Here is a 26,904-nt window from a genome sequence, read left to right on the forward strand (position 1 = left end):
TGCCCAACCAACCAGACCATGGCACTAAGTGCCCCAGCCAGGCTTGGATTCAACACCTCCAGCCACACAGACTCCACCACCTCCCTGGGCAGCCCATTCCAATGCCAATCACTCTCTCTGACAACAACTTCCTCCTAACATCCACCCTAGACCTGCCCTGGCACAACTTGAGGCTGTGTCCCCTTGTTCTGTTGCTGCTTGCCTGGCAGCAGAGCCCAACCCCACCTGGCTACAGCCTCCCTTCAGGCAGCTGCAGACAGCAATGAGATCTGCCCTGAGCCTCCTCTTCTGCAGGCTGCACACCCCCAGCTCCCTCAGCCTCTCCTCACAGTGTTTGTGTTCCAGGCCTCTCACCAGCTTTGTTGCCCTTCTCTGGACACATTCTCTGTTAGAGGTTTAAGTTTCCATCCAAAAAGTCCAGAAGACAGTTTGTGCCTTTTAAGAAAGAAACCTTTGTGCATTTAAGCAGAGGTAGGCTATATTTAACAGTGGCTCCATCAGCCACAGTCGACTGACCTTTGTTTAAAGGCAAGGAGAAACCTAAGTGAGGTTTGTTTCTACCTCAAAGGACTTTTGCAGCTGGCTCCTAGGCTCGGGTGACTCCTGAAGTTAGCAGTTCAGGCCCAGATGAGCTTTGAGCTTAGCTAGTCCTGGTGAGCCTGGAAAGCCCAGGTTGATCATATTGCAGGAATGGGCTCTTTACACATCCCCATCACTGAAATGATACATCCTTTCAGCTGAAAATGAACACCAAATGAAGCACCACCAGCAGAACAAGGGAAGTGATTCTCTCCCTCCACTCTGCTCTCTTGAGACCCCACCTGCAGCACTGCATCCAGTTCTGGAGCCTCCAGCACTAGAAGGATGTGGAACTGTTGGAAAGGGTCTGGAGGAGACCACAAAGACGATCAGAGATCTGGAGAACCTCCCCTATGGAGACAGGCTGAGAGAGTTGAGGCTGTTCAGGCTGGCGAAGAGAAGGCTCCAGGGAGACCTTAGAGCAGCCTTTCAGTACCTGAAGGAGGTTACAGGAGAGCTGGGAAGGGACTTTTGATAAGGTAGAGACTTACCAAGGGATTGTAATGATAGGATGAGAGGGAATGGATTGAAGGGGTGGTAGATTTAGACTGGAGATTGGGAAGAAATTCCTCACAGTGAGGGAGGGTGGTGTGAAAACCATGGCATGTCCCAGCCGAGCTGAAGTGGCTAATTATCACCCCAACAGAAAACCCCTGCCTGTCTTCAGCCAGTTGGTAGGCTTCTTCCCCTGCTGGGTGGAATGCTCTTCTTGGCTATGCCCTGCTCTGCTCAGTGCCTGTTTGCATCCAGCCTTATTTACCCTCACCTGGAAGGTGTTTTACAAACCATGCTTTTACCTGCAGCTCTGGCATGATTCTGGTAAGGAGGAAAAGAGCTGCTGGGAAAATGCCCCTCGGGAGCTGAAACGGCTTGAACAGGGAGCTTGTGCCTTGGGGATGTGAGAGAGAAGCTGCACACCCATGCCCTGTCCTCTGCCCCAGGCAGAGCAGCTGCTCACCTGCGGTCCCCAGCCGTGGCACGGGTACAGTATTGCTGTGTGGTTCTCCTGTGGGCCCTGGTCAAGGCAGACATCTTTTGCCTTGTTGTTTCGGAGCTGTAAGACAGAAAAAGCACAGAGTTACAGAGCCCTGTCTCCTTGAACCAGAGAATCAGCCGTGGTGGGAGAGAGCTCCAAGCTCAGCCAGCCCAGCCTAGCACCCAGCCCTATCCAATCAACCAGACCATGGCACTAAGTGCCCCAGCCAGGCTTGGCTTCAACACCTCCAGGCACAGCGACTCCATCACCTCCCTGGGCAGCCCATTCCAAGATAAGCAAATTTGTGACCCTCTTTCTTCAGAGATTAGGCCATACCTTGAATGCTGAGGTCAGTTTTGGGCCTCTCACTACAAGGAGGACATTGAGGGGCTGGAGCAAGTCCAGAGAAGGGTAATGAAGCTGGTGAAGGGTCTGAAGAACAGGGCTGGGGAGGAACAGCTGAGGGAGCTGGTGTAGTTAGAATCATAGAATCAGGCAGGGTTGGAAGGGAGCACAAGGAGCAGCCAGTGCCAAGCCCCCTGCCATGCCCAGGGACACCCTACCCTAGAGCAGGCTGCACACAGCCTCAGCCAGCCTGGCCTCAAACACCTCCAGCCATGGGGCCTCAACCACCTCCCTGGGCAACCCAGTCCAGCCTCTCACCACTCTCCTGCTCAACAACTTCCTCCTCACCTCCAGCCTCACTCTTCCCACCTCCAGCTTTGCTCCATTCCCCCCACTCCTGCCACTCTCTGATATCCTAAAAAGTCCCTCCCCAGCTTTTTTGTATCTCCTTTCAGATCCTGGAAGGCCACAAGGTGGTCACCTGGGAGCCTCCTCTTCTGCAGCCTGCACAGCCCCAACTCTTTCAGTCTGTGCTCACAGCAGAGCAGCTCCAGCCCTTTGAGCATCTTTGTGGCCCTGAAGATATTTAGCCTGGAGAAGAGGAGGCTGAGAAGAGAGCTTATTGCTGTCTATAACTCTTTGAATGGAGTTTGGAGTGAGTAGGATGCTTCTGACTTGATGCTTCTCCCTAGCATCAAGTCAGAGAACAAGAGGAAAATGGGCTGAAACTGTGCCAGGGGAGGTTTAGGTTGGAGATTAGGAAAAAAGTCTTTGCTGCAGGAGTGGGCAAGGATTGGCACAGGCTGGTCAGGGAGATGGTGGAGTCACAAAAATGCTCTAGAGGCATTCAAGAAACCTGTGGCCATGGCATTTGGGGACATGGTTTAGTGGCCACTGGGTTGACAGTTGGGCTTGATGATCTTGGAGGCCATTTCCAACTAGGATTCTGTGACAATAAGCTGATGTGCAGTGATGTCCTCAGCCTCTCCTGCTCGGGAAGGAGCAGATATGGTGCAGTGTCACCAGGCAGAAGGAGGCAGGGAAAGGTTTTATGTGCTCTATGTCTTCTTTCAACACAGAGCCTGATGCTGACTGCTTTTATGTAATAATCACCATTCAAAGGAGTCAACTTCCTTGAGCACAGCTCTCTCTGGATCTGCCCATGTCTGGTGCTAACAGACATATTTTTAGACTGCCACCAGCATGTTGCCAGGAGCCTGAAATCAATGCAGCACTGCCTGTGTTTGATCCACATCTCAGTGCTCAAACATCCTGCTGGCACAAGAAGCCCCTTCCAGTCACCACCGGGATGCAGGAGGAGTAACAGGGAAGGCAAACCAGCCAAAAGGGACACTTTGGATGGAGCATGGAGGTGCTAGGTTCATGCCACAAAGCCAAATGGCCACTGTAGCCCAGCCACCAGGATGCTGAGCTCTCCTTGTAAGGGAATTGGGAGAATGCCTTTGAAAATAAGGGGGTTGGGGAGGGTTTAGCTTGAAGACATTAAGTAACTATGATAAGAAATCTCCCTTCAAATTAATGCCCATCTGGGGTGCTCAGGCTGTACTTCAAGAAGCCTTCTCAAACTGCCACTATTCCATGAGACTTACTGCAGCAGAGTGTTATTAGTTCCCATTAATGCCTGGGTTTATATTCCCAGTACGGTCTCACAGGCAGCAGAGATTGAATTAAGTCTCCTTGCTTTATCTCATCCTTAAGCTGTTGTGACAACAGACTGGATCCTACAGAGGCCTTGTAAGGAATTAGGCTGAGTTTAAGTCAGAGGCTTTAAGAAGACAACTAGGCATTAAAAATATGCATCCAGCCTCTTAATCCACAGAGTCAATGGGCAATAGAGATAATTTTCTGTCAATTCAGGAAACAAGGCATTAAAGTATCTTATTCTATATGGTCTCCAAGTCAAGAAATTAATCCTCAAATAGGGTTTTTTTTTAAGAAGAAACTGTGAAGAGATTTGTGTGAGTTTATATAATTGTACACAAATAGTAGCTTTTGATTCACAGCTCACTCCTCTGAGGCTGTTTCTCATCAGAGGCTCCCCAGCTGTAGCTATTACCAGCCTGCTCAGCCTTTAATTACCTCCCCATAAGCGATGGTGTTGTTGTATCTTCTCATTTCTGGGTAAACATGGTCCAGGTACCACTGGAAATTCTTACACTTCAAGCTCTTCCTTAATGCTTTCCTCTCAGAAACATCCCCAATGTCAATACCTGGGTTCTGAAAAACAGAGACACAGCACAACAATGAATGGATCCTCATCCCCATAAAAAAAACATACTGAAGAAGGTCATACTGCACCGAGGGCTGAGATCACTTCCAAGCTGCATGGAAACAGCCAGCAGCTGAGTAACTCCACAGCCAGGCCATGCCAGGGAATTTCAGCATGTGTGTCCAAACTGAAATCACAGAAGGCAGAAGCAAATCCTGAGCTTCACAGCCACGGTGAGGATAAGACACATCACAGAATGATCAGGGTTGGAAGGGACCCCCAAGGGCATCCAGTCCAAACTACTCCCTCTGTAGTCCAAACATCTTTCCCTGGTAGTTTTTGAAGGCATCTTTGCAGTGGTCACTGCAGTGATTCATAGATTCATGGTTTGGCTTGGAAGGGACATTAATAGTCAGCCAGTTCCAAACCCCCTGCCATGGGCAGGGACACCTCCCACTAGAACAGGTTGCTCAAGGTCTCATCCAGCCTGGCTTTGAATATCTCCAGGGAGGAGGCACCCACAATCTCCCTGGGCAACCTGTGCCAGTGTCTTACCACCCTCACTGTAAAATATTTCTTCCCAATACCTAGCATAAATCTGCCCTCCTCAAGCTTCTATTTCTCCTCACCCTATCACTACAAGCCCTTGTAAAAAGTCATTGAATCACAGAACCAAGCAGGTTGGAAGAGACCTCAAGATCATCCAGGCCAACCTAGCACCCAGCCCTGCCCAACCAACCAGACCACGGCACTAAGTGCCCCAGCCAGGCTTGGCTTCAACACCTCCAGCCACACAGACTCCACCACCTCCCTGGGCAGCCCATTCCAATGCCAATCACTCTCTCTGGCAACAACTTCCTCCTAACATCCAGCCTATAGGCAGCCCCTTTCAGGTACTGGAAGGCAACTATAAGGTCTCCCCAGAGCCTTCTCTTCTCCAGGCTTAACAGCCCCAATTGGACACATTTTGATTCTGGGAGACAAATTGGAAAAGAGAACCCAAACAGTGTAGAAAAGGTTTTGAAGCAAGTAAGGAAAGTGCAGTGTAACAGAGGTGAATCTTCTCAATGCTTGCCCTGGGTTTTGGATCCACCTGAGAGAGGCTGAATCTGTCAAGCATTTTCAAAAGATGTCACCTCTCTTTTAGGAACTGATGTGCAGGACTTCCAGAGGAGCTTAACTAGTCATTAGGTACTTAACTAGTCAGTCACTAGTGGTGCTCCCCAAGGATCAGTGCTGGGCTTAGTCCTGTTCAATATCTCTATTGATGATCTGGATGAGGGGATTGAGTCCAGCATCAGTGAGTTTGCAGATGACACCAAGCCAGGAACAGGTATGGAGCTGTTAGAGGGTAGGAGAGCCCTGCAGAGGGACCTGGCCAGGCTGCATGGGTGAGTAGAGGCCAACGGGATGAGACTGAACAAGGCCAAGTGCAGGGTTCTGCACTTTGGCACTACAGGCTGGGGACAGAGTGGCTGAGAGCAGCCAGGAAGAGAGGGAGCTGGGGGTGCTGGCAGAGAGGAGCTGCAGAGGAGGCAGCAGTGCCCAGGTGGGCAGCAGAGCCAATGGCATCCTGGGCTGGCTCAGGAGCACTGTGGGCAGCAGGACAAGGGAGGTTCTTCTGCCCCTGTGCTCAGCACTGCTCAGGCTACACCTTGAGTGCTGTGTCCAGTTCTGGGCTCCTCCATTCAAGAGAGATGTTGAGGTGCTGGAAGGTGTTGAGAGAAGGGCAGCAAGGCTGGGGAGGGGCCTGGAGCACAGCCCTGTGAGGAGAGGCTGAGGGAGCTGGGGGGGTGCAGCCTGCAGCAGAGGAGGCTCAGGGCAGAGCTCATTGCTGTCTACAACTACCTGAAGGGAGGCTGTAGCCAGGTGGGGTTGGGCTCTGCTGCCAGGCAAGCAGCAACAGAAGAAGGGGACACAGCCTGGAGCTGTGCCAGGGCAGGTCTAGGCTGGATGTGAGGAGGAAGTTGTTGTCAGAGAGAGTGATTGGCATTGGAATGGGCTGCCCAGGGAGGTGGTGGAGTCTGTGTGGCTGGAGGTGTTGAAGCCAAGCCTGGCTGGGGCACTTAGTGCCATGGTGTGGTTGCTTGGCCAGGGCTGGGTGCTAGGTTGGACTGGAGGTCTCTTCCAACCTGGTTGAGTCTGTGATTTAACAGCAAATGGACATGGGGATATGAAGGATGGTGACATGGGGTATCCTGGAAGTGCAAACTCCTGTCTGTGCACTGAGCATCAAACCCCTTCCCCTTTCACACCAAGAGCGTGTGACCCTACCTATGCAGAGGACAGCACTGCCAAAAGGTATAAAAGAGGAAAAGGGATAAAAAGACCTGGAAAATGTAAGATGCTAATATAATAGAGGCAGAGAGATCAGAATAAAGGACCAAAATTACAGGAGAAGAGAACTTGAGTCTGAACCTCAGAAAAACCTCTTGACAATCTGGACAATTACAGGATGAAACAGTTCCCTGGAGACACAGAGGAACCCCACTGCCTGAGCTGCTTTCAAAGCAGACAAAGCCACGATATTTGTCCTGGAGGAATAATCTTAGAGGAGCCAGCAGCAGGGACTGAAGAGCTGCTCCCCTTTACCTTTTTAGTCCATCACAGAGCTCGGGGAACCAACTCAGCAGCCAGGTGGAGGAACCCAAAGGTTCACTGCAGTCCCTTTTGCTCCTTCCTAGCCGTGCCTGGGTTTCTCCTTTGTTTTAGCTCTCTGCTCCTGCCTTTTGCAGCGATCATTAAGTCGGAGCTGGGAAAGCAATTTTCCATTACAATGCTTGTAATGATCTTCTAATGAATTATTCACTGCTTTAGAGAAGACACCGTTTTAATGTGCGACTGGGGGCTGCTAGGTGAGAATAAAGACGATTCAGTGCAGATAGGTAGGGCAGGCTGAAATCCGAGTGGGTGAGAGATGGGATGCAAAGCAGAGTGGGTGAGAGATGGGATGCAAAGCAGAGTGGGTGAGAGATGGGATGCAAAGCAAAGCGAGACCGCAAACCACTCAGCACCTGAAATACTCAGCGCAGGGCGTTTGGCTCCGCTTGGGATATAGCAACGTTGCAAAGCAATGCAGCAGATCTCTGCAACCCCCTGCCCAGCACCACCTGTCATACAAGGCTGCTCTAAAATTAAACCCTGATTTTCCTGGTAGGCTCTGTAGAAAAACCTCAGATGGTTTTTAGGGTGACCCAGATCTGTTTCTGCAGACCCAGCCTCGGTGCTGGTTTGGGTGGTGCTGCCTTTTCCAAGCCATACAGGACCTGGGGCTTCCTGATGAACTTTTGTCTCTTTTTTCCTGCACTCCAAAGCTGTTCTTGAGCAGGACTATGGTGTCCCATCTCTAAAAGAAGCTCAGAGACTGGAGCTGAACCCACACCAATATATAGTCGCTGCCACCCAATATATAGTCGCTGCCTATAGGCATTTGGGTCTTGCAACCAGTATTGAAGAGAGCTGTGAAATCACTCGGTCCTGCAGGCAACTCTGCCTCTCCAAAGCCTTGGATTGGTGCCTGTCACAGACAGTGCCCTCCTGCAGCTTGCTGAGTAAACAAGATTTCCTTTCATCCCTATTCATCTACTTCTCAGTTACAAACTAACCCAGGGCTCCCCATCACACCCGGGGTGACAAACAGGCACTGCAGGCAGCTCATCGACCTTTCCCAGGTACCTGTTGTTCCCTAATGCAGTACAAAGTCACAGCTACCGAGGCTCTAAATGCCAGGAACTCTCTCCAGATGTAACCTTTCCTCAGATAGCAGCAGCAGCAGCTCATGTTTTGACGTTTCCCTGTCTTTCAGAGTGCCCCGGAGCACCACACTGACAGCTGGGGACACTACTGCAGCAGCAGCAGCAGCAGGACTGCTACAGCAGATCCTTGCAGGGGAGCAAGCTGCAAGGTACCAAGAGTTCATCTTTATTTTTAGTACCAAAAGAGTGGCTGTAAATAACTGCTCACAGAGTTGCAGCATGCTGGGGTGTTGGAAGGAACCTCTGGGGATCATCTAGGCCAACCCCCTGCTAAAAGAGAATCATAGAATCAAGCAGGTTGGAAGAGACCTCCAAGCTCATCCAGGCCAACCTAGCACCCAGCCCTGGCCAACCAACCAGACCATGGCACTAAGTTGCCTCGTCCAGGCTTGGCTTCAACAGCTCCAGGCACGGTGACTCCACCACCTCCCTGGGCAGCCCATTCCAATGCCAATCACTCTCTCTGACAACAACTTCCTCCTCACATCCACCCTAGACCTCCCCTGGCACAGCTTGAGGCTGTGTCCCCTTGTTCTGTTGCAGGTTGCCTGGCAGCAGAGCCCGACCCCACCTGCCTACAGCCTCCCTTCAGGTAGTTGTAGACAGCAATGAGATCTGCCCTGAGCCTCCTCTTCTGCAGGCTGCACACCTCCAGCTCCCTCAGCCTCTCCTCACAGGGCTTGTAGCTTGCCCATGATCAGAATGTCCAGATGGATTTGGAATCTCTCCAGAGAAGGAAACTCCACAACCTCTCTGGACAGCCTGCTCCAGGGCTCCAGCACCCTCACAGCAAAGAGGTTTCTCCTCCTGTTCAGATGGAACCTCCTGGGTTCCAGTTTGTGCCCGTTTTTGCCCCTTGTCCTGTCACTGGGCACCACTGAAGAGTCTGGTCCCATCCTCTTCACCCCTACCCTTCAGCTACGGGTCAGCATGGAGAAGATCTGCTCTCAGGCTGCTCATCTCCAGGCTCAGCAGCCCCAGGGCTCTCAGTCTTTCCTCCCCAGAGCTGCTCCAGTCTCAATTATCTCTGTGGCCTCCACTGGATTCTGCAGTAGTTCCCTGTAGTTCTCTTGAACTGGGGAGGCCAGAACTGGATCCAGGACTCCAGATGTGGTCTGGCTAGGGCAGGATAGAGAGGGAGGAGAACATCCCTTGAATGCTGACCACATTCTCTCCTAATGCACTGAAGTCTGGCTACTTGTGGCAACTGTTCTTCCTCTCCAATGGTGTGCATGTCATGGGGTGCTCTGCAGGCCACCCCAAATCCTCATGCCACCCATGATCTGGAGAGCATTATTGCATCCTACTGCCCCCACCCACCCCTTCTTGGATCCCAGGCAGCACCCTTAGACCCACATGAAGTTCTAGAGCCTGCAGAGCTTTATGTAGAGGTGAAGGGAGCCAGAAGGGTCGCTGCTGAGATGCAGGATGAGTCCCCTGGGCATGGCCAGCTTGTCTTGCTGCTGGGACTCCATGGTTTCCCCAGGATGCTCCATGCTCTACCAGGGCAAGATTTACATGAAGAATGATGTGTTAGATGTAAGAAAACAGTCTTGTATGCAGGAAGAAATACAAAGGCTACTTAGAGTGTTTCTGGAACAAATGCATCTGGTGCTGCTAGGAGGGGATCTCCTCCTGTGAGCCATCAACCTCCATTTACATCCAAACATGGCTTGTAAAAGCTGATGGCTTCAGTTTTCCCATTGCTGGGAAAGGACCTAGGTGAATAGTCCAGACATCTGGACCACACCACCCACAGCGACACATGTGTGACACAGATCTGAAGCTTGAGGACAGATTTAGACTGGAGATTGGGAAGAAATTCCTTCCAGCAAGGGTGGAGAGACACTGGAACAGGTTACCCAGGGAGGCTGTGGATGCCTCCTCCCTAGAGGTGTTCAAGGCCAGGCTGGATGAGGCCTTGAGCAATCTGGGCTAGTGGAAGGTGTCCCTGCTCACAGTGGGGAGGTTGGAACTAGCTGATCTTTAAGGTCCCTTCCAACCTAAACCACTCTGTGAAGCTGCCCAAGCCACAACAGAACACCTCATGCATTAATGAAGCTGATAGTAGTAACTTCTGCCAACTGACTTTACAGACAGCCTCCATCTGCAGAGCGAGGACATGACACAAACTCACACTGAGTAAGCACTCAGCAGGGAGCTAAACACTGCAAAACAGGTGGCAGCTGTAGAAATGAAAACAAAAAGGCTGCTGTGAACAGTAGGAATTCCCCCAAAGTCAGTAGGTTTTGCAGTGCCTCCATGAAAGCTGAGGCAGCTCATTGGGGATGTGGCTCAGGGTGCTTATGGCTCTTCCTAGGGACACCAAATGCTCTGTAATTCAAGCTTTTAACCCCCTAAAGCTTCTCTCTTAGAAGGAGAGCCAGCAGTGTGCCCAGGTGGCCAAGAGAGCCAGTGGCATCCTGGCCTGCATCAGGAATGGTGTGGCCAGCAGGAGCAGGGAGGTCATTCTGCCCCTGTACTCTGCACTGCTTAGACCACACCTTGAGTGCTGTGTTCAGTTCTGGGCCCCCCAGTTTAGGAGGGACATTGAGATGCTTGAGCGTGTCCAGAGAAGGGCAACGAGGCTGGGGAGAGGCCTTGAGCACAGCCCTACGAGGAGAGGCTGAGGGAGCTGGGATTGGTTAGCCTGGAGAAGAGGAGGCTCAGGGGTGACCTTATTGCTGTCTACAACTACCTGAGGGGAGGTTGTGGCCAGGAGGAGGTTGCTCTCTTCTCTCAGGTGGCCAGCACCAGAACAAGAGGACACAGCCTCAGGCTGTGCCAGGGGAGATTTAGGCTGGAGGTGAGGAGAAAGTTCTTCCCTGAGAGAGTCATTGGACACTGGAATGGGCTGCCCGGGGAGGTGGTGGAGTCGCCGTCCCTGGAGCTGTTCAAGGCAGGACTGGACGTGGCACTTGGTGCCATGGTCTGGCCTTGAGCTCTGTGCTAAAGGGTTGGACTTGATGCTCTGTGAGGTCTCTTCCAACCCTGATGACACTGTGATGCTGTGAAGTGCCCGAGGTGCCTCCCAGTGGCCCCCGCTGTGCGCAAAGCGAAGCGGCAGGGCGGGCTGCAGCAGCCATACCTCCAGGGGCAGGTTCCAGGCGATGTAGACGTGCCACTTGTAGTCGTCCATCCACACCTCGGCCACGCGCAGCGCGTTGCGCTTGGTGTAGAACCCGATGTTGTTGTTGTAGGGCTTCTTCTTGCGCTCGATGTGAGCCACCCGGGAGCAGGGCAGCACCTCCATGCTGCCACCGCACAGCCACACCTGCGTGAGAAACAGAGGTTGCATCCCATCAGTTCGTGGCAAGAGGCCACAGCCAGGGGGGAAGGGGAGGTTTGAATGGAGCTGCTCTCAGTGCTGGAAGGTGTCCAGAGAAGGGTGACAAAGCTGGGGAGGGGCCTGGAGCACAAATCCTACGAGGAGAGGCTGAGGGAGCTGGGGGTGTGCAGCCTGCAGCAGAGGAGGCTCAGGGGTGACCTCATTGCTGTCTACAACTACCTGAAGGGACATTGTAGCCAGGTGGGGGGTGGCCTCTTTCCCCAGGCAACCAGCAATAGAACAAGGGGACACAGCCTCAAGCTGTGCCAGGGAAAGTACAGGCTGGATGTTAGGAAGAAGTTCTTCACAGAGAGAGTGATTGGCATTGGAATGGGCTGCCCAGGGAGGTGGTGGAGTCACCGTCCCTAGAGCTGTTCAAGAAAAGCCTGGGTGAGGCACTTAGTGCCATGGTCTGGTTGACTGGATAGGGCTGGGGGATAGGTTGGACTGGATGATGTTGGAGGTCTCTTCCAACCTGCTTGATTCTATGATTCCTCCTTGCACCACCATTGCAAATGTATACACTTGGCTTAAGATAACAGCAATAAAGAATTAGAAACTAGAAAGGCTGGTGGAGGAGGGAGGCAGGTGGAGGAGACAGCCTTTGTGCATGAGCAAACAGAGGAAGAGTCATACAAAGGACACTACTAGTTTGGAGTTCATGGAAAGGACACTTGAGAAAGACCCCTTACTTCATCACTGAAGACCCCTTACTTCACAGTATCACAGTATCCCAGTATCATCAGGGTTGGAAGAGACCTCACAGATCATCAAGTCCAACCCTTTAGCACAGAGCTCAAGGCCAGACCATGGCACCAAGTGCCACGTCCAACCTTGCCTTGAACAGCTCCAGGGACGGCGACTCCACCACCTCCCCGGGCAGCCCATTCCAGTGTCCAATGACTCTCTCAGGGAAGAACTTTCTCCTCACCTCCAGCCTAAATCTCCCCTGGCACAGCCTGAGGCTGTGTCCTCTTGTTCTGGTGCTGGCCACCTGAGAGAAGAGAGCAACCTCCTCCTGGCCACAACCTCCCCTCAGGTAGTTGCAGACAGCAATGAGGTCTCCCCTGAGCCTCCTCTTCTCCAGGCTAACCAATCCCAGCTCCCTCAGCCTCTCCTCGTAGGGCTGTGCTCAAGGCCTCTCCCCAGCCTCGTTGCCCTTCTCTGGACACACTCAAGCATCTCAATGTCCCTCCTAAACTGGGGGGCCCAGAACTGAACACAGCACTCAAGGTGTGGTCTAACCAGTGCAGAGTACAGGGGCAGAATGACCTCCCTGCTCCTGCTGGCCACACCATTCCTGATGCAGGCCAGGATGCCACTGGCTCTCTTGGCCACCTGGGCGCACTGCTGGCTCATGTTCAGGCAGGTATCAATCAGCACCCCCAGATCCCTCTCTGTCTGGCTGCTCTCAGCCACTCTGACCCCAGCCTGTATCTCTGCATGGGGTTGCTGTGGCCAAAGTGCAGCACTCTGCACTTGGAGCTACTGAAGCCATCCCCTTGGACTCTGCCCATCTGTCCAGGCGGTCAAGGTCCTGCTGCAGAGCCCTTAGAATCATAGAATCAAGCAGGTTGGAAGAGACCTCCAAGATCATCCAGTCCAACCTAGCACCCAGCCCTATCCAATCAACCAGACCATGGCACTAAGTGCCTCATCCAGGCTTTTCTTGAAGACCCCCAGGCACGGTGCCTCCACCACCTCCCTGGGCAGCCCATTCCAATGCCAATCACTCTCTCTGACAACAACTTCCTCCTAACATCCGGCCTATACCTACCCTGGCACAACTTGAGACTGTGTCCCCTTGTTCTATTGCTGGTTACCAGGGAGAAGAGGCCACCCCCCACCTGGCTACAATGCCCCTTCAGGTAGTTGTAGACAGTAATAAGATCACCCCTGAGCCCTTCTGCCCTCCAACCCAGCCACATCTGCCCCCAGCTTGGTGTCATCTGCACACTTGCTGATGCCTGACTCCATGCCCTCATCCAGATCATCTATGAAGATGTTAAAGAGGATGGGGCCCAGCACTGATCCCTGAGGGACACCACATCATCACTGCAGACCCCTTACTTCATCACTGAGGACCACCAGAGGGACCACCAGATAAAAAGAGACATGTGTGGAAGAGACACCTCCCATTCTTGGAACTGATAAGGAACCCCCAACCTTTTCTTAGAGTTAGTAATGAATATGCAACAGAATAGGGTACAAAAAGAGACAACTGGAAACAAAGGCTGTGGGTTAGGGTAGAGCAGAGCCTCCCCCCGCACCCAGGCCTGTACATTGCTTGATTCCTGCAGCTCTATGCCTGTTATTTATGACACCTGCAAGGCAACCACACACCACCACTGTCAGCACAGGGTCTTCAAGGGGGCCAGGTGTAAATAGAAGAGAAAGAAGCGGTGGGGTTTGAGGTGGCTCAGAACATCAACCATGGGATGGACACCCAGGGCCAGGTTTGATGCTTGCTCAATTAGGAGATGCAGAGGTGTGGTAGCTTGAGCCTAGCTGGGATATTTTGGTGAGAAGAATTAGATGCTAGGCTGTGAAAAGGAAACAGTGGTGAAGGCTGCTGCACTCAGAGGCTTGCTGAGATGGAGAAGAACAAGAACACAAACAGAGATATCAGAGCTGCTCTCTGGGCTTTGGCTGCCTCCCTTCTCTCCCTAACCTGCTGTCTGTATAACTAATCCCTCTGCTTCCTAACTGCCCTGGCTGAGTCTCCAAACTCACCTTGAATGTAAGGCAAAGTCTGGGGTAAGGTAGAGGGGTGGGGAGAAGGTAGAAGGGTGGTTGGGAGCCCCTCCTGGGGACTCTGCTTTCTGGGAGGGCTGCTGTGTTTCTGTATTACTTTTTAACTTGTATATTGCTGTCTATAGCTGTCTTGGTTCTACTTTAAATTTCCCAGAGACTCAAACAGAGTTGATAGAACCAATAACAATTTATAGGATGCTCTTCCCTCTTCCCCCTTCTTTCCCAAAAGAAAAAGGAATTAGATGGAGAGAGAGGAAAGATAAAGCAGACCCAAATAAATAATCTCACTGTGATTTGGAGGTTAAAAGAAGATAAGACTAACAATAAATAAAAGGCAGATGAGGTAGGGAAGTTACAAAGGTGTAGGGAAGGGAAAACAAGGTACAGAACATGTAAATGTACAATCAGATGTGATGGCAATGGGTTTTGTCTGCCTCGTGAGTGATGGCCATGTGGTGAAACAAAGAGAACCAGGAACAGGATGGTGATTTCTGGTGAGCAGGAAGGCAGGGGAGAGAAAGAGCCAAAGAGGAAGTCCTCCTGCTTTTATGGATCTTAGGAACGGGGAGTGGGTTAACCACCATCACCTGGTAACGCCTGCTTGTGGTTGTGTCTCTTTAGGGCTGGCACAGGATCAGGAGTTGGCCAGTGGGGGAGATCAGGGAGAGTAACAGCCAGCTGGGCTGTGATCCTTGTGTATAGAGTTCTCCAAAGTGGAGAACTCTGCTGTGCTGCAGAACTCCTCAGGTGACAGGGGGAGGTCAAGGTGAGTAGTGCAGAAACAAGGGTTTAGGGTGAAGCAGAGACAAGCTGGAGGAATAAGATGGGGGATTTGAGTGTTCCTGGCCTGGCACAGGATGCAGAACACAGCCTGTTCTCATCCACCTCATCTTTGCTGCTCTTGCTGTCCTCCTGTCCTGGCATCTCGCCATCAACAGAAAGAGCAAAGCTGTGTTTCATCTGTTCTGCTGATTCAGAGGAAGGCAGGGAGCTGTCTCCACCTCACTCAAGAGTAGGTGGAGGGAGCAAGAGTGTGCTCTGTGGACCTCCCAGAAGTCCTGCCCACTGTGAGCTTGCCTGTGTCGGTGCACTGAGGAACTGCTAGGCACGTGCTGAAGGCAGAGCTTGTGATATGCCTGTTCCCTTCTGGTACAACAGATTTGCCTTTGGAATGGGCTGCCCAGGGAAGGGATGGAGTCACTGTCCCTGCAGGTGTCCAAGAAAAGACTGGCTGAGGCACTTAGTGCCAGGGTCTAATTGACTGGATAGGGCTGGGTGCTCGGTTGGACTGGATGATCTTGGAGGTCTCTTCCAACCTGATTGATTCTATGATGATAACAGACCCACCCCTGGGGAAGGGTCAAGACCACCTGTGGTCAGGTTCAAGATCACTTGAAGGGTGATCCTGAAGTAACAAGAGGGTTAACGCTGTACAACAGCTGCAAATATCTGCTTGTATATTGTGCTAAGCTCTAAATAGAAAGCTTCAGTCTAATTTCCAGCTGCTGAGTTTTAGTCTGGGTGATTGTCTTAAGGGAGGGGGTGGGTAACACCCAAACCATCACAAGAGGCAGAAGAATTTAACCTGTGCCCAGAGCAAAACACCTATCAACTTTAGAGGGGTCAGGTCTGTATCTGACACATGGCATGGCTGCGTTGGAGGATTGGGTGCTGAGCTTACACTGATGTTGCTACCAAATAAAAAGTGTTAGCAACTGGAAGAGTCGAAACAATTGCAAGACCTCCTCCTGCAGAAGGGATGACTCAGTCCAACATATGGCAGGGACAGATTTCTCCCACTTCAAAACATTTGTTCATTATTTTTCCTCCACATGCCGTTAAAAGATTCCCTTAACTCACAGTTTACAAGTTAATCAAGTCTTTGGAGATCTTCTCTATCAGATGGAAAGGGGATTGGCAGATGGACTTGCAGTACCTGAGGTCTTCCCTCCTTTGTCTTCACCATGAAGTTATTTATCTTAGATTAAAGACACGTAGCCAGGCCACACCAGGCGCTGGGCAATCGCTCCAAACACGTATGCCAAACAGACCTGATGGTCCCAGCTTCGCCTCTTTTGCAGTCTGCTCTGCATTATCATCTTGCACAGTTGTTATAACACCCAGTGTTTCTGGGATCTCTTCCAGGCTCACCACCTTTTATCCCATCTGTGCTCCCCAAATTGCCCTGACCTCCCAGCAGCACCAGCAGCCTCCCGGCGCTGTCAGCTGCCCTTCTGCCTCCCTAAGCTGTGGCCTTCGCCCACCCAGCGTGGGACATGTGCCCATCCCGTGCTTGGGTGACTCAAGTGAGGAGCAGTACAGCAGAAGACAGCTTCCCTTGGCCTTATCCTGCTCCTCAGGCTGCTCTCACTCAGGTGGCTGTGAAATATGGGGAGCCCACATCAAAAGCCACACCAGAGCCCCTTTTTATTAACTGGCGCATAAGCATGCAGCAAAACCAATCCCATCACAGAGCCACAGGATCCCAGCATGGTGGGGGCTGAAAGGGACCTCTGGAGAACTCTGTTCTAGTTGAACCTGCTTAGGCAGGGGGGTTGGAACTATAGAATCATAGAATCAAGCAGGTTGGAAGAGACCTCCAAGATCATCCAGTCCAACCTAGCACCCAGCCCTGGCCAGTCAACCAGACCATGGCACTAAGTGCCCCAGCCAGGCTTGGCTTCAACACCTCCAGCCACACAGACTCCACCACCTCCCTGGGCAGCCCATTCCAATGCCAATCACTCTCTCTGCCAACAACTTCCTCCTAGATGATCCTTGTGGTCCCTTCCAACCCCGACTGATTCTATGGTTCTAGGATTCTAATTTCATGCCACCAGAGCTAATTCAGAGCTGATCACCAAGGACAAGGATCATGACCTTGTCCAGCCTCAATCACACTTGCCTCTGGCCAGCAAAGTCCCCTAGAGCTGCTTGAAGTTTTGCAAGAGGCCACAGGCTGGCAAAGCAATTAAGAAGTGCATAAGGTAGCTCCAAAGAAAACTAGGGATATTTTTAGAGGAATATTCCCAAGGCAACAGTCTGACAGAAACTGCTTCTGTTTCTTGCCTGCTCAAGTCTTTAGTTGTTCACAGTCTCAGTGAAATAGGAGCATCGCCCTTGGGTGTTCCCAAGGCTGCTGGGGCCAACCACAACACTGAATAAAACTTACTACTACTACTACTACTAAAGAATAAAGTCTTAAAAGATGCTCTTTTTGTAGCTCTGGGGATTTGTTAGGTTCTGCCCTGATTGGAGATCAGAATAATTACTTTTACAATGTAATAATCGTGACCTCATTAAACTGTCCTCTTCCAGCATGCTTGGGGCAGCCTGGCTGGGGCATTTAGTGCCATGGTCTGGTTGTTTGGCCAGGTCTGGGTGCTAGGTTGGCCTGGATAATCTTGGAGGTCTCTTCCAACCTGCTTGATTCTATGATTTTATGACTCAAGGTGAGTAGGTAACACAGCAGGCTAAATGTGATGAGCAAGTCTCAAGTCTCTCCCTTGTTTTCTGACATTCAAATTTCAACACATCTATTAGCTTGCCACTCATCCACCCATAAAGAGGCACAGAAGTAAAAATAGAAGCATTCCCCTCCAGTAAATGGCAGTGACTCAGTAGCTTCTCCATCAGGCTACACTCACAGGAGTCATCAAACACACAGAGGGGTTTATAAACAACCAGGTAACACTAAATTCCAGTAAGACATCCCAGAGAGACACACAGAAAACAAATCCAGCAGCCAGAGAGGATGCAACTATAGAATGGTAGAGACTGGAAGGGACCTTTGAAGATTGAGCCCAAACCACTTGCTAAAGAGAGCTGAACAGAGAGCTACAAGGATGAGTGGGGCACTTAAACATCTCTCCTGTGAAGAAAGACTAAGAGACCTGGGGCTGTTTAGCCTGGAGAGGAGAAGGCTGAGGGGAGTCTGATCAGTGTCTACAAATGATGATGAAGGAGCCACTCTCATGGCAGTGATGCCCAGGACAAGGAACAAGAAGTACAAGCTAGAACCTGGGAGGTTCCACCTCAACCCAAGGAGACACATCTTTATGGAGAGGGTGCTGGAGCCCTGGAGCAGGCTGCCCAGAGAGGTTGTGGAGTGTCCTCTGGAGACATTCAAAACCCTTCTGGATGCATAGGAGGTTCCATGGGAACCTGAGGAGGAATTTTTTCCCTGTGAGGGTGCCAGAAGCCTGGCACAGGCTGCCCAGGGGGGCTGTGTAGTCTCTCTCTCTGGAGATTCAAGAGCTGTCTGGCTGTGTTCCTGTGTGACCTGCTGTGGGTGATGCTGCTCTGGCAGGGGGCTGGAGCAGATGATCTTTGGAGGTCCCTTCCAGCCCCTGCCATCCTATGCCATTCCATGATTCCTGTGTGACCTGCCCTAGGTGATCCTGCTTTGCAGGGACATTGGACCTGATCTCTGGAGGTCCTTTTCAACCCCTAACATTCTGTGGTTGTGAAAACAGGAGGAGAACCTTCTCCAGTGTGAGGGTGTTGGAGCCCTGGTGCAGGCTGCCCAGACAGGCTGTGGAGTCTCCTTCTCTGAGGAAGTGACCTCTTAGGAGTGACCTCATTGCTGTCTGCAGCTGCCTGAAGGGAGGTTGTAGCCAGGTGGGGTTGGGCTCTGCTGCCAGGCAAGCAGCAACAGAAGAAGGGGACACAGCCTGGAGCTGTGCCAGGGCAGGTCTAGGCTGGATGTTAGGAGGAAGTTGTTGGCAGAGAGAGTGATTGGCATTGGAATGGGCTGCCCAGGGAGGTGGTGGAGTCACTGTCCCTGGAAGTGTTCAAGCAGAAACTGGCTGGGGCACTTAGTGCCATGGTCTGATTGACTGGCCAGGGCTGGGTGCTAGGTTGGGCTGGCTGAGCTTGGAGCTCTCTTCCAACCTGGTTGATTCTATGATTTTATATAATGCTGCTGCTGCCTCTCATCCCTGGGATATCAGGAATAATAACAATAACCTAAATGAAATCAGAAAGGACAGTGACTACCTTGGGTCCTGGCCAGGGTGTTCTTAGCTGGAGCGTGGGTGTGACACCTCTGATGAGCACTGGCAGCTCCCATTAGAGGATCCTGACTTCAGTTGCTTATTAACTTTGCCAAATTTTAACTATTCAGACTGAAATGCATCCTAGGACAGCTCGAGTCTGCCTGCAGATAATGCAAAGAGACATCATGTCTAATGGTGTCAAGATGAGTCTGAGAGGTAACCTTCTCATCTCGGAATGTATTGTGACAGAAGGAGGCAGTGGTGGGGGGGGAAGGGAATTCCCCTCCCTGCTCCTAACTTTCATTACACAAACTCCAGGCTTTTTCAGCTGATAACTCCATTCCTAAGGTGATTAACAAATCCATGCCTTAATTAGCAATAGATTTCCCATTTAACAGCTTTGCTTTATCTCTGCCCCCCCCCCTCCTTGTTTCAAAAGGAGCTTCCTAAGTTAAGGGAGAAACACAATCACCCAAGGCAAGCACAGCAATAAGCAACGTATCAGAACAAAGACTTAAACAGCAAAGCTGAGAAACAGGAGGAGGGGAAAAGAAAGGCAAAGCAATGATTGTTTGCTCCCCCATACAGTTTGCAGAGACAGTATCTCACCAAATCGTTCCCTTTGTCAGAAGCAGCAACTTGCACAGCTACATTTCCAGCTAAGCACCTAAAGGAGTTTTCATCCTTTCTGATCTTGCTGTGCCTGGGCTCCATCCCATGTCCCCGCAGGACACCACGAGAGGATGTCCCCAGGGCTAAGCTTGTGCTGCTGCATCACAGAATCTCAGCATCACTGAGGTTGGATCAGCTCCAATTGTCAATCCAACACCACCATTCCCATGGAACCACATCCCCAGCTGCCATGCCTACATCTTATTTTAACTCCTCCAGGGATGGGGACTCCACCACCTACCTGGGCAGCCTGATCCAGTGCCTGACCACTCTTGCAGGAGACAAATGTTTCCTAATATCCAACCTACACCTCCCCTGGTGCAATTTTAAGTCCTTTCCTCTCTTCATATTGCTTATTCCTTGGGAGAAGAGGGTCCTTATGCTCCTGGCCTGGGGAAACTGCTCAAGAGAAGCATTTCACTTCTCAGTGCAGTGGGACTGATACTTTAATTGCTGCAACTTCCAACAAGAGCAACCAGAGGAACTGGAGCTTTGTCATACCATCAGAGAATGGTTTAGGCTGGAAAGGACTTCAAACCTCAGCCAGCTCCAACACCCCTGCCATAGGCAGGGACACCTCCCACTAGAACAGGTTGCTCAAGGCCTCATCTAACCTGACCTTGAACACCACCAGGGAGGTTGTGGAGCACAGAATCACCCAATGTGATCAAAGATCACATTGGGTGATTCTGTGCTCCACAACCTCCCTGGGCAACCTGTGCAAGTCTCTCACCACCCTCACTGCAAACAACTTCTTCCTAACATCCAGTTTCAATCTCCCCTCTGTTTAAATCCATTCCTCCTCATCCTATTATTACAAGACCTTGTCAATAGTCCCTCCCCAGCTCTCTTGTAGCCCCCTTCAGATCCTGGAAGGCCACTCCAAGGGCTCCTGGAAGCCTTCTCTTCTCCAGTCTGAAGAGCCCCAACTCTTGCAGCCTATCATCACAGCAGAGATGCTGCAGCCCTCTGAGCATCTTGGTGGCCGAATTTGGACTTGCTCCAGCACTTCCATGTCCTCCTTGAATTGGGAGGTTTCAGAGCTGTTGTGGGCTCCAAAACTGTTCACAGTTGTTCTTGTCATTTCAGTGCTTGAGGCTGTGTCCCCTTCTTCTGTTGCTGCTTGCCTGGCAGCAGAGCCCAACCCCACCTGGCTACAGCCTCCCTGCAGGCAGCTGCAGCCAGCAATGAGCTCTGCCCTGAGCCTCCTCTGCTGCAGACTGCACCCCCCCAGCTCCCTCAGCCTCTCCTCACAGGGCTGTGCTCCAGGCCCCTCCCCAGCCTTGCTGCCCTTCTCCAAACACCTTCCAGCACCTCAACATCTCTCTCGAATTGAGGAGCCCAGAACTGGACACAGCACTCAAGGGGTGGCCTGAGCAGTGCTGAGTACAAGGAAAGAAGAACCTCCCTTGTCCTGCTGCCCACACTGCTCCTGAGCCAGCCCAGGATGCCATTGGCTCTGCTGCCCACCTGGGCACATTGCTGCCTCATATTCAGCTACTCTCTACCAGTACCCTTGGATTCCTCTCTGCCTGGCTGCTCTCAGCTGCTCTGTCCCCAGCACTGCTTGGGGTTGTAATCTTGATCTCATTTTCCTCTTACCATTTCTGTCAAAGCTGTAAAAATAAACCAGCATAAATAGAGCAACAGAGTTTTGATCTATTTTTCATGCAAAGAAAAAAAAAGCCTTTAGAGAAAATGATCCATAGACAGCTCTTCAGACTAAGATGTCTCCATGTGGGGAGTGGCAGGAGGAGGAAAGGTGCCATGTATCCTTTTTTTTTTTTTAACCATAAGAAGCTGTTTTGAAACAGAATTATTTATGCAAAGAAAGAGAGAGAGGGGGACAGGTGTGTGATAGAGCAGCTCCTGAGCTGACAGCATCCCAGCTCCACCAAGCTCTTGCCAGTCCTCTTAACCCCAGCACATCACAACAACAGCCAGCAGTGTGCCCAGGTGGGCAGCAGAGCCAATGGCATCCTGGGCTGGCTCAGGAGCAGTGTGGGCAGCAGGACAAGGGAAGTTCTGCTGCCCCTGTGCTCAGCACTGCTCAGGCTACACCTTGAGTGCTGTGTCCAGTTCTGGGCTCCTCCAGTCAAGAGAGACGTTGAGATGCTGGAAGGTGTTTGGAGAAGGGCAGCAAGGCTGGGGAGGGGCCTGGAGCAGAGCCTTGTGAGGAGAGGCTGAGGGAGCTGGGGGGGTGCAGCCTGCAGAAGAGGAGGCTCAGGGCAGACCTCGTTGTTGGCTACAGCTGCCTGCAGGGAGGCTATAGCCAGGTGGGGTTGGGCTCTGCTGCCAGGAAAGCAGCAACAGAACAAGGGGACACAGCCTGAAGCTGTGCCAGGGGATGTCTAGGCTGGATGTTAGGAGGAAGTTGTTGTCAGAGAGAGTGATTGGCATTGGAATGGGCTGCCCAGGGAGGTGGTGGAGTCTGTGTGGCTGGAGGTGTTGAAGCCAAGCCTGGCTGGGGCACTTAGTGCCATGGTCTGGTTGATTGGCCAGGGCTGGGTGCTAGGTTGGACTGGATGATGTTAGAGGTCTCTTCCAATCTGGCTATGAGTCTATGAGTCTGTGATGTGAAACTAGAGCTATCCTCTTATCAGAGCCTGCCAGGGAAGGCACTGGAATGAAGCCCAGGTCCCCCAGGGATGTTCATAGAGGGAATGTGACTCAGCCTATCCTCTCTGCAGAAAACTGCTTGAGAAACTCATCAAGACAACAAAAAAGAGCAACTAATGAGTTTAAAAGCAGAGCATGTAAATACAGAGTGAGGAAGCATACTCAGGAGCTCTGTGTGTGCACTATTTGCTGTGCCTGCCTGTGAGTATGTACTGACACATACCTGTAGCACACACACGCAGCAGGTCGAGGGAGGTGATTCTCCCTCTCTGCCCCACTCTGCTGAGACCCCACCCTCAGTTCTGCATCCAGTTCTGGAGCCTCTATTACAGGGAAGACCTGGAGGTGCTGGAATGTGTCCAGAGAAGAGCCATAAGCATGATCAGAGGGCTGGAGCTGCTCTGCTCTGAAGACAGACTAAAAGAGTTGGGGCTGTTTAGTCTGGAGGGGAAAAGGCTCTGAGGAGACCTTATTGTGGCCTTGTAGTATGTGAAGTGGGCTGCAAGAAAGCTGAGGAGGGACTTTTTAGGGTGTCAGATAGGACTGGGGAAAACAGATCAAAACTTGAAGTGGGTAGATTCAGATTAGATGTTAGGAAGAAGTTCTTCAGCATGAGGGTGTTGAGACACTGGAACAGGTTGCCCAGGGAGGTGGTGGAAGCTTCATCCATCTTTAAGGCCAGGCTGGATGTGGCTCTGAGCAACCTGATCTAGTGTGAGGTGTCTGTGCCCATGGCAGGGGGATTGGAACTGGATGATCCCTGAGGTCCCTTCCTGCCCTGGCAATTCTGTGCTTCTATGCAAAGAAGTGCTCTGTGCCCTCGTGCTCAAAGGCAGGCTGATGTCTCCTAAGCCTAGAAAGGATTCTGAGCAACAGCACTGAAACAATCTGTCAGGTTTAATCGAGGTTGTCTGCCTTAGTTTTAGACCTTGTTCTTCTTAGGAGGGGTTTGCAAGCTGCCTGCCCATTTCCAGCCTGATCTGGCACCCAGCTGGCACTGTGGCAGAGGGAGCTGGATGTGTCCAAACCACAGGTTCCTTTGCAAAATGCCCCATTGTGACTCTTACTGCAGGATTTCAGCTGACCACAGCTTGGGCAGGAGGAAATGCTCAGAAGTGATGTCTGTAAGAGCTGTAGGGACCCAGCACAAAACCTGTTTCTTTGTCCTGCCAAAGCCAAGAACAATTCTGGGCTGCCACAGGCACCTGACTGACACTTTAGGAATGACTGAAAGGTTCTCCTTCCCCTCTACTCTGCCCTGCTGAGACCTCATCTTGAGCACTGCCTTCAGTTTTGGGCTCCCCAGTTTCAGAGGGACAGGGATCTGCTGGAGAGAGCCCAGCAGAGGGCTATGAGGATGATGAGGGGACTGGAGCATTGCCTGGTGAGGAGAGGCTGAGGGACCTGGGGCTGCTTAGTCTGGAAAAGAGAAGACTGAGAGGGGATTTAATCAATGTTTATAAACATCTGAGGGCTGGGGGTCAGGAGGGGGGGACAGGCTCTGCTCACTGCTCCCTGGAATAGGACAAGCAGCAGTGGATGGAAGCTGCAGCACAGGAGGTTCCAGCTCAACACAAGGGGGAACTTCTTTGCTGTAAGGGTCCCAGAGCCCTGGCACAGGCTGCCCAGAGAGGCTGTGGAGTCTCCTTCTGTGTAGACTTTCCAGGCCTGTCTCCTCCTATGAGGAGAGGCTGAGGGAGCTGGGATTGGTTAGCCTGGAGAAGAGGAGGCTCAGGGGTGACCTTATTGCTGTCTGCAACTACCTGAGGGGAGGTTGTGGCCAGGAGGAGGTTGCTCTCTTCTCTCAGGTGGCCAGCACCAGAACAAGAGGACACAGCCTCAGGCTGTGCCAGGGGAGATTTAGGCTGGAGGTGAGGAGAAAGTTCTTCCCTGAGAGAGTCATTGGACACTGGAATGGGCTGCCCGGGGAGGTGGTGGAGTCGCCGTCCCTGGAGCTGTTCAAGGCAGGACTGGACGTGGCACTTGGTGCCATGGTCTGGCCTTGAGCTCTGTGCTAAAGGGTTGGACTTGATGATCTGTGAGGTCTCTTCCAACCCTGATAATACTGTGATGCTGTGATACTGTGAGACTGTGATGTGTTCCTGTGTGCCCTGAGCTAGATTGTGTGGTCCTGCTCTGGCAGAGGGGTTGGACTGGATGATCTCCTTGAGTCCCTTCCAGCCCCTAATATCCTGTGAGCCTGTGACTGTGGGAAGCTCACAAAGGGGAAGTGAAATCTGGATCCTAGCTGTCACCAGGCCCTTGCTTTAGAGGGGATAATGCACCTGCCCATTTTACCAAGGACAGCTCCTCACCTGTGGGCTACTGCATGCTTCTGCCCAACACGTTCCCCTTCCCTGCACCAAATCTGCTGCAGCTGGCATTGGTGTGAGCAAGTTTGAAATGTTAAACCAAGGTCCAAACCAGCTGGTGGGAGACCAGGGCAGCTCTGTCATAATTTTGCCACTGACTTTGCCATCTGCTTATTTTCTCTGGCAGAGTTCAAAATCCCCTCTTCTGGGAAGCCATTTGTCCTTTGAAGTACATTGCAACCCAAAGCAAGCATGACTGCTGAAAGCCTGAGCCACCACTGTGGCTCTGAAGCTGTCACCAGCAAACCCTCTGATAGCCACGGGCAGCCTTCAGCCTCTGCTGGAATGGATATGAAAACCCTGCTACATGTGCAGGAAAAGCACTGTGCAGTGGCTCTCTAAGAGGAGATGGTCAGAGGGCTGGAGCACCTCTAACAGCTGCTCATCTTGACATTGTAGGCAACATCATCTGTGGAGTATCACTGCTTCAACTCTGGCCAGCTCCTGGAACGTTTCCCATCAGGACACAACAGCCAAGGAGCTGGAGAAGTGGTTTCTCATTTGGAAGCCTGCAGAAGAGGAGGCTCAGAACAGAGCTCATTGCTGTCTACAACTACCTACAAGGAGGCTGTAGCCAGGTGGGGTTGGGCTCTGCTGCCATGCAGCCAGCAACAGAACAAGGGGACACAGTCTCAAGCTGTGCCAGGGCAGGTCTAGGCTGGATGTTCTTCTCAGAGAGAGTGATTGGCATTGGAATGGGCTGCCCAGGGAGGTGGTGGAGTCTGTGTGGCTGGAGGTGTTGAAGCCAAGCCTGGCTGAGGCACTTAGTGCCATGGTCTGGTTGATTGCATTCCTGTGCAATCTTGCTTGGCAGGGGAGGTGTGTGTGGAGCCAATGACCTCTGGACATCCCTTCCAACCTCTAAGGTTCTAGGATTTGGATTAGTCAAGGACTTGTCAGTGTGAAACTGATGATTGGAGTTGATGCTCTTGAAAGCCTTTTCCAATCTAAGAAATTCTGTGACACTGTGATTCTGTGACCATGAGGGGCTGTGCACCTTCTGTTCTCTAGCTTTAACTGGCCAAGTTCCTGGGGAAGCCAATCCTCCTGTGAAGCTTGGCCAGCTTTGAGTTACAAGTGGACTTCTGTCTTCCAAAAGTCCTTTCAGGCCTGCAATAGTCTACATTCCTGTGCAGGGATGCTTAAGACAGATGCTTGGAGGTCACAGTGAGGACATTCCTGGGCTAGGGTACAGAAAGGGTGAGAAACTGTCTTGCTTCTTCCCCTAAGCATCTTGACAAGTTATTTCCCTGCTATCTACCTTTGCTCTCTCCTTTTACAGCTCAGGTAAAAGTGAGATACAATCACGAGGAGAGAGGCTGTCACAACACATGCAGATGGCTCCCAGTGAAGTGGCAGCCTAAGCTCAGCTGAGGCCCCTTCAAGATACTGGAATAGAAAGAATTGATTTGTACAGCAAGATTTTTAGGGATATCTGAAACCTCAATGTCTACTGAGGTGTTTTGCATTTGTTTCTAATCTCTGAATGCCAAGAAGCTCTCCAGTGGGGGAGAAGATCCCTTCAGAAACTGCTCCAAGTTAGATCAGTCTGCATCACATAATTATTATTTTTTCCTTATGTTTTTACAGACACTGCAAAATAATTCCAGGACAGCCACTGTCCACAGGTGCCAGACTGAGCCAGAGAATCACAGAATCAGCCAGGTTGGCAGAGAGCTCCAAGCTCAGCCAGCCCAACCTAGCACCCAGCCCTGGCCAACCAACCAGACCATGGCACTAAGTGCCCCAGCCAGGCTTGGCTTCAACACCTCCAGCCACACAGACTCTACCACCTCCTTGAGCAGCCCATTCCAATGCCAATCACTCTCTCTGCCAACAACTTCCTCCTCACATCCAGCCTAGACCTGCCCTAGCACAGCTTCAGGCTGTGTCCACTTCTTCTGTTGCTGGGTGCCTGGCAGCAGAGCCCAACCCCACCTGGCTACAGCCTCCCTGCAGGCAGCTGCAGGCAGCAATGAGCTCTGCCCTGAGCCTCCTCTGCTGCAGGCTGCACACCCCCAGCTCCCTCAGCCTCTCCTCACAGGGCTGTGCTCCAGGCCCCTCCCCAGCCTTGCTGCCCTTCTCCAAACACCTTCGAGCACCTCAACATCTCTCTTGAATTGAGGAGCCCAGAACTGGACACAGCACTCCAGGGGTGGCCTGAGCAGTGCTGAGCACAGGGGCAGAAGAACCTCCCTTGTCCTGCTGCCCATATTGCTCCTGAGCCAGCCCAGGATGCCATTGGCTCTGCTGCCCACCTGGGCACTGCTGCCTCAG

The 26,904-nt window shown here is 51.8% G+C and overlaps 1 protein-coding gene across 4 annotated transcripts in view; it reads right to left on the reverse strand.

Moving 5' to 3' along the window:
* GALNT17 (polypeptide N-acetylgalactosaminyltransferase 17) overlaps positions 1 to 26,904 on the reverse strand; it is a 402,097-nt gene that overhangs the window by 17,278 nt on the left and 357,915 nt on the right. For all 4 annotated transcript variants that reach the window (XR_010307414.1, XM_064166627.1, XM_064166626.1 and 1 more), the window contains 3 exons: positions 10,974 to 11,159; positions 4,001 to 4,138; positions 1,538 to 1,633 (listed from right to left, as the gene is read on the reverse strand). Coding sequence is in view for 3 of the 4 variants with exons in the window: in XM_064166627.1 (XP_064022697.1) it covers positions 1,538 to 1,633; positions 4,001 to 4,138; positions 10,974 to 11,159 (420 nt within the window). In the remaining variant the exon portion in view is untranslated. The remainder of the gene's footprint in view (positions 1 to 1,537; positions 1,634 to 4,000; positions 4,139 to 10,973; positions 11,160 to 26,904) is intronic.

Source organism: Pogoniulus pusillus, chromosome 27 (genome assembly GCF_015220805.1).
Source record: "Pogoniulus pusillus isolate bPogPus1 chromosome 27, bPogPus1.pri, whole genome shotgun sequence".
Classification (NCBI taxonomy): domain Eukaryota; kingdom Metazoa; phylum Chordata; class Aves; order Piciformes; family Lybiidae; genus Pogoniulus; species Pogoniulus pusillus.